The 7,884-nt window shown below is 39.4% G+C and overlaps 1 protein-coding gene across 4 annotated transcripts in view; it reads right to left on the bottom strand.

The window, feature by feature from the left end:
• Positions 1–371: 371 nt before the first annotated feature.
• slc23a2 (solute carrier family 23 member 2) overlaps positions 372–7,884 on the bottom strand; it is a 32,175-nt gene continuing 24,662 nt past the window's right edge. For all 4 annotated transcript variants that reach the window (XM_086076137.1, XM_086076138.1, XM_086076139.1 and 1 more), the window contains 7 exons: positions 7,525–7,645; positions 6,192–6,348; positions 5,768–5,915; positions 5,577–5,682; positions 5,204–5,471; positions 3,986–4,081; positions 372–3,689 (listed from right to left, as the gene is read on the bottom strand). In XM_086076137.1, coding sequence (XP_085932263.1) covers positions 3,433–3,689; positions 3,986–4,081; positions 5,204–5,471; positions 5,577–5,682; positions 5,768–5,915; positions 6,192–6,348; positions 7,525–7,645 — 1,153 coding nt within the window. In that variant the 3' untranslated portion in view covers positions 372–3,432. The remainder of the gene's footprint in view (positions 3,690–3,985; positions 4,082–5,203; positions 5,472–5,576; positions 5,683–5,767; positions 5,916–6,191; positions 6,349–7,524; positions 7,646–7,884) is intronic.

Below are 7,884 nucleotides of genomic sequence, written 5' to 3'. Positions count from 1 at the left end.
AGTATCTGTAATGTCTGAACAATACTGCCCCCAGGTGGCCAAGGCACGCACATCAGAAAGAGCAGCATAATGTCCACTGAATTAAAGCGAGAAATATGGCAAATATGTTTAGTTACTTCACATTCTATTTCATTTTCATTTTTTTAAATAAAGTCCAATATTATAAAGTGCTATTTTTCTTACTAAAAAAAAAAAACAAACACATTACAAACATTTTTATAGTTTTTTTGGGCCACCACCCAACACCCCCCGCCCACGCCCCCTCCATCAAACACCCCACCCCCCACCACCACCATTCATTTTGCAATGAGAATGTTTTGAGTTACAAGTGTGGCACCACTGCAGTAGCTTCGTATTTGATTAAACAGGCCCACATTTCAGCAAACTATATTTGTGAATAAACTAGGACTGGAACATCATTATTTCAGTTTATAAACTTTTTTGGTGACATTGTTTGGTGGTGTGCCATGACATATAAGCGCATTAAAGATTAGGAAACACTGTTATGACAACGGTATGTAAACGTGAAACTGAAAGATTAAAGTGGGGAATGAATTAAGTAAGAACAAAAAATTAAATACAATAAAATTCCCATAAATGGTTAATGTCCCTGCACATGAGTGGCCACTAACAGTCAAGAAGTTGGAGAGTTAAGGCCCAGCAGTATTATGTGGTTCATGCGCCCCGTCCCGTCTTCAGGTCCGTTCAAAATGCATTATAAGGTCAATGAGATGTTCTTGGCACCAAAATCTTTTTTTTTGTTTTTGTTAACAGCAATAATGGCAGTTGAAGCCTTGTATGGGCAAGTACCAGTTCAATTGAGCTGAAGCTGATGATGGTGAGATGTTATAGGGGAGGACGATTATTAAATCGTAAATAAACTTTCAGTGTTGTGCAAGCCACACAAAGACCTGCTTCAAAAGAGCTATGCACAATAACTTTACTTTCATAAATAAAGAAATAGCTTTAACAAAGAGAATGAAAGGTAAAAAGGTAGTTGTTACGGGAACATCCTTTGCTTATTTTTTTGGTAACAGAAAAAAAATCTAGAAGCAAAAAACTTTTTGGTTTAGTAAATTTTTTTCCCCACTCATTCATTTACTGCCATTGACGGCTATAGACGTCAAAAATTCATTTGAACTATTTGTATTTAAAAAAAAATTTGCACTTTTGTTAACGAGAGTATGAAAATATATATATATTTTTTTTATTAGAACAGATATTAAATTTGTGATAAATCGTGATTTAACTAGTGAAGTCATGAGATTAATTACGATAAAAAACATTAATCACATGATGCCCCTAATTTTTTATAATATTTTCTTAAAAAAATAAAATGTAAAATTAAAATAAATATATAAAAAAGTTTTTTTTAAAGAAAAGATTATTAAAAATTAGGGGTGTCAGGCGATTAATTTTTTAAAATCATAATTAATCGCATGACTTCACTAGTTAACTCACGATTAATTACAAATTTTATATGTGTTCTAAATGTACAATCATTTTTTTTCTAGGTTTTCATCCTCATGTTAACAAAAGCGGAAAAAATGTTCAACTAATAAAAATAGTTCCAATGAATTTTTGACGTCTATACCTGTCATTGGCAATGAATTGAGTTAAGCACATTTCAAGTAATTTAGTGTAATTGTGCAACCTTGAGTTGCTATTATCACATGCTGCATGAAGTTGATGAAGACCGCGCGAGTGAGAAATGTTGACAGCATTAACAACAGACGATCCAATCGAGGCAGAAAACGCAACAAAACACATTCTCTTGCGCCGTTCCAGTTGCCCGATCCAAATGACAGTAGTTATAAGTGAGGAGGTGGATAGGTGGCCGGGCTGTTTAGCGACCCTGTAAACCAGTAACAGAGGATCCACACAGAATGACAGAGAGCCCAGCAAACAGTCAAAAACATTGAAACGTGCAGGGTCAGCGTTTACTGATAAGGCCACATGGAGGTACAGTACGGAATTGCTTTAGGAAAAAGACGCCAGAGAACGGGCGGGGATGTCTGCCTCTTGTTGGAGTTACTTTCACTTCCGCTACTCGGATTTGCTCATGTGATAAGACGGAGGACGGTCATATATATATATATATATATATATATATATATATATATATATATATATATATATATATATATAGTCTTCAGTTAACTAAAGTTCTTGGAATGTGCTAGAACAGTGGCGGATCTGCAGATACAAAAATCAACAGCACGGGTTTGGATATCTAACTTCGGAGCTGTTCGGCGGATGTGCTAGCCACTTGCTACCGTATTATGGTTAATTATTTACAAAAGTCACAAAAAAGATGAAGGCAAATTGTCAGGTGTGTGGTCAAATATCATTCAGTCCAACTCTCACAAGACAGGCCAAAGATAACGGAAGGGGAAACTTCCCCGGCTGAGAGGTAGAACGTTAACGGAGGTGAAAGAGTGCAAGTAACTGCACAAAAAGAACGCCTCTTTCCCATCGGTCTTCCTGGCAAATGTAAGACTGTAATGCTCTGTAAGACGCTCCAAAATCGGTGTGAACTTTCTTTCAAACACATCTTGGTTGGAAACAGCAGCCGAGGTTTTCTTTTTGGTTGCAAGACACACTTAACAAAGGATTCAAATGTGATGTTTTTTTAATCTTAACTAGTCATAGTGTTAATTGTTTACTGTGCATCTTATTACATGAGCAAATACAGGTAGTGGAAGTGCAGATGACTCCATGAAGACTCACGTGTTGCCAAATGATCCCTTCTTACAGAATTCAAAGACAGCCAATGAGGGCGCGTGGCTAATACTGACAACCTGTGATACGTAAACTGTTAGAATGTGAAATTTAGCATGTGTGGAACTCAGATTTGTTTTGCGGGAAGTAGGCCGATTTTCCTCTGAGGGTTTTTCCGAGCTGAGCGTGGAGTGACATTCACCACTAAGGATGCAGCAACAAAAGGAATCTTTTGGACCGACCGGACGTGCTTCCAAGATCGGGAGGGCTAAGCTAGTTTTAGTGGGGCTGTTGGTGTGTGTCCATGTGGTTGCATACCTGACATCAAGTCATTGCGAGCTTCTTTGCATAATTCTCAATTAACAGATTTGTCGTGTCATTGTATGCCCGTGTGGATTAAAGTGACAGTGCAAACGAATGCACGTAGCCATTACGTTAGTGTGCATACCGAGCACACATGCAAACACACCAAGCAGACTCCACGTGGTAACATCTGGAGCATGCTGGCTGCGACTTGCTTTAGCATGCTAAAAATAGCATAGTGGGAAAAGACAAACGAAAACAGGCAGACAGACAGACAGACAGACAGGCAGACAGAGGTCGGTGCGTCACGTGTCCTCCACACGCTCCTCAATCCTGCGCCGCACCTTTGCATTCTTTTCCTTCAGTGTACCTTCCCTTGCTCCCCAAATTCACGCACCATCCCGATGGCTACGCCAGACTCTCGCCGTGGGAACCCCCTCCCTCGTCTGCATCCCCGTGTCCGTCACTGCTCCTGCAGCTTTCCCGCAATCTCCCCCACTGGTAGCCGGCGAAGGTGGGGCTAATTGGGAGGTACTTGAAGATGGAGTGCCTGCGGATGAAGTCCATTCCGAAGGGCAGGTCGTAGGATCGCATCCCCTCCAGCTCGGTGGCGCTGGGACCCGAGCCGCGCTTCAGCTTCTTGATGCCTCGCTCCTCAGCAGTACCTGATGAGATTGAACATTGTCTGATTTTAGTCTCCATAACGCGTATGGTGGTAAACGATTGTGTCTGCCGTGACGACATATTCTTATTTTTTTTTATTTTACCGATTTGACATGTCATCATCATTGCTCTCTTTTTTTTTTTGACGACATATTCTTGCGCAAGCTGTTCAATGCACGCCGTTCGTCATTTTGAAACCTCGTATGTCAGTACTGCAATAAACCGAGGACCCCCAGTACAACAATATGATAATAATTTGACTGCTTTTAGACAATAGCGGAGTAAATAAATGGCTCACCTGGAATAGTATTGTCCAAAATGAAAGCAACTGAGCCTCCCACAAACATGGCGGTGGTGAGGAGAACATTTAACACCTGGTCAATCTCAACAATGCCTGAAAAACAAAACAACAACAAACTTGATTTCAAAGGTGAAAGCTTAATAACAACAACAACAAATCACGCTAATAATATACAGTACTGTAATTATTATATTGAAGGGATAAAAGCCAATTGGGAACAAAAACTTAATTTTAAATTTGTATTTTTAAATTAACCATGCCAATTTGCAGGTGCACCTAAATAAAAATTGCAAAAATGGAAATCTTTATTTCTTTTTATAACTTAGTTAAAAAAGTGAAACTCATTATGTAGACTCACTAAAATAATTTAGAAACTCTCGGTGGGAAATGTCCTCCCAAAAAGTATTTTTTATGTTAATTGAATCTTTATGATATAGTGTATCATGTATATATTACATTTTATGAAATGAACAATGCTTTAACTGTAATGTATTTTTAACTCATTCACTCCCAGCCATTTTCACTGAAGCAATCCTATTCACTCCCAGTTGTTTTACTGGATTTTGACTGATTTTGCAAGGCCCACAGAGTATTGTGTTCTATTGCTATAAAAACATGGAACTTACCAAAAGAAAGATTAGTCTCTTCTTTCATCAGGAAAAAAAGTATATTTCTATCTGTTTCTGTTTTGCAGCAATTGGCATCAGAATATAGCTATGTTTCATCATTATTCACAAATCTATTTAGAATTGTGAGTAAATGAGCTTTTTTTCAACATGGCCCTGGTTGGTCTATTTTGTCCTGCTGCCATCTGCTGGCCGTTTGTGTAAAAACTACAATTTCTGCATCAAAGCCTTCTGTATGCTCTAGCCTAAAAACAAACAAACGTATAAATACATCTTTGGGACATTTAAAACGTTTAAAATAGAACGCATTTATACATTTTGGGGAGCAAATGAGTTAAATGGGCCTGCTCATGGCGACTGTAACACATCAGTTGCTTAAATTGTACTTTTGTTAAATTGCGGCATCCCTATTATTACATAATGTAGTAAATAATGAATGCCTGAACAAATGGCGTCCTCTGCTGGTTGCTCCCATGTAGTAAAATCTATTAATACCAAAATTGGTAGACGTAGAGCAACCCAACGCCCATCTTGGTAAATTCCACATGATGACGAGCATTTTTAACATTTTTCAGTCCGCTGCACCCACCTGTGACCAGCGGGTTCTGTTTGAGGTAGCTTGGCAGCATCAGGCCGAAGAAGATGGAGAAGCCCAGAACAAAAAGGTTTCTGGAAGAGTTGAGGTCGACGAACTGCAGGTTGGAAAGCCCCACCGCCGTGATCATGCCAAACAAGGTGCAGAACAGAGCCCCCAGCACGGGGTCTGGCAGGGAGGCGAACAGGGCGCTGAATTTACCCACCAGCCCCAGCAGCAGCATCATGGCGGCTCCGTACTGGATCACGCGCCTGCTGCCCACCTGCGGACAAGAGGAGATATGTTTTCAACGTTGCTGTTACAATCATCACAAAGAAGAAGGGGGGGGAAAAAAAGTCAGATTTGAGTAATTGCGGGTGTGAAATACCTTTGTTATTCCAAGGACACCAATATTTGGACTGGAGGAGGTGGAACCATTTCCGGTCCCAAAAAGTCCATCCAGCACACAGGAGATGCCCTCAACAAATATGCCCCTGAGTAGATAAAGGATTTGAGAGTGCTCTGTGTCAAAAATATTCCTTGGAAGAAAGAGTGAGGCAGAGGCGTGATGAAGCTTACCTATTGATGGCGTGGATGGGAGGAGGAGGGGCACACGACAGTCGGGCGCAGGCGTAGTAGTCACCGATTGATTCGATGATGCTGGCTACTACGGCGCTCATCATGCCGATGACGCCTGCGGCCGTTACACTAGGGACGCCCCATTGAACTGAAAGGTCAAAACATTTAACATTATGGAAAATATTTTTAATGTGATAAACAATCTATAGATTGTTTGATTGTGCTGGTCTACCAAAGATTATGGCTTAATGAGTGGATCATTTTATTTGTAGCAGCGAGATTTAAAGCAAAGCTGTCCTAACTTTTTTTCCCAAGGGTTTATTAGCTACGGCTGAGTGGGCAGCAAAAGGGCCCAACATGCAGCTTGGACACCCCTGATTTAAAACGTATTTGAAGACTATACTGTTTATGAGGAGACACTCACAGGGATAGGGGATCTTGAACCAGGGTGCGACCGAGAGGATCCCTTGCCGTGCGTCCGTGCGGGCATAGAAGCCATATTTGTCCTTGTCAGGGGGGAAGACGTCCGTCACCGTGAAGATAAAGCAGAGCAGCCACGACACCAGGATGGCCATGATGATCTGGATGACAAGTGACAAAGGCAATCAAATACATGTGAACGAGAGGTGGCAGGAGATAAAAAATTGTTTTATCGTAATTAATCGCATGACTTCAATAGTTAACTCACGATTAATCACACATTTTAGAACTGTTCTAAATGTACAATAAAAATGCACGCACGTTTTCATACTCTTAACATAAGTGGGAAAAAATGTTCAACTAATAGAAATATGGCTGCATCTTTTAGTCATTGATACAGTAATTTTATAATAATTCATACAATTCAAATTAAAAAGATGTACTGTACTGTAAATATGTGTGATATTGATTTGCGTTGAGGTAGTTTTTCTGCCACTAGATGGCATAATTGCATTTGTAAGCCCTTGGTGACGGCTCAGTGCATTTTTCTTTTTATATTAAGAGCTATGTAATCTTTAACATGAAGTAACTTGTGAAATTCTGCACATAAAAAAAAAAAGTAAAATACAACTTAAACCCAGTCTCCACAAACATATGCATTATTATTAAATTCATTACTGCTAAATTTTGACATGGACGTGTCTGCAGCATTGCGACTGGGATTCCCCCATTCGCGCGTTAAAAAAAAATTGGTGGCGTAAAAGGAACTTTAAATTAACTCAAAATGAACGCACAAATTTTGACACCCCTAATTTGAACACTAAGTTCACACTACAACAGAACGATGTGAAATTTTTCCTGTTTATGGCAACTGTACTCTAAATAGTGGTAAAAAGAAATTGTAGTTTGTAATCATCCAAAAGGGGTGAAAAATAGTTTAAAATTATTTTATTTATTTATTTTATTTAATAAAAAAAATATATATATATATATATTATTATTAAAGACTGTGGCATACGAGTTCATTGAGTAGTCACCCTTTTGAATTTGTCAAAATTCATTATCAGTTGCAATCTTGAGCTAATACTGTCAAAAGAGATGTTAATTCAACATTGTGTATACTATTGCTTCACTTCATGACCAGCAGATGGCATAAGAACCTGCATGGTGGCACACTTAAGTAATACCTTCCAACAACCCCAGCAGTATTGACACAAGATGTGAAACAAGGTTGAGTAATGAGTCAAATTCTTGTGTAAAATGCTTGTGCAATCTGTCTGTTCGAAAAGCCATTCCAAAGTTATGCAGCAAGGGGACAGACTCAAGGGTACACTTACTGGGAACATTTTGAACACCTGCAGCCGGTAGGAAGTCCAGCCTTTCTTTGCTTTGTAGACCGGCAACGGGAAGTGGACATTTCGGGCATACTGGGAGAAGAGTAGCACCAGGAAAATAGTTCTGCAAACAAGAACAACTCTACTAAAGCAAAAATGTCTCCTCCTCTTAAGTTTACCACGAATTCCGATGTAGAGTATAACCATCTTGAATCCAACAGCTGAATTGTACAAATGCGGATGACACGTGGCGACGGATAGGGCTGAGTAAATCTTATGTCCTCCCACTTGCTTTTCTTTTTGCTTTAACTGATTGTCATGTACAAATGATTGAATTCCAAATACAGCTCATCGTGTTTAAAC

Source organism: Leptonotus elevatus, chromosome 5, assembly GCF_054856555.1.
Source record: "Leptonotus elevatus isolate MCC_2025b chromosome 5, RoL_Lele_1.0, whole genome shotgun sequence".
Classification (NCBI taxonomy): Eukaryota; Metazoa; Chordata; class Actinopteri; order Syngnathiformes; family Syngnathidae; genus Leptonotus; species Leptonotus elevatus.
This window is presented reverse-complemented; position numbering and strand designations above follow the sequence as displayed.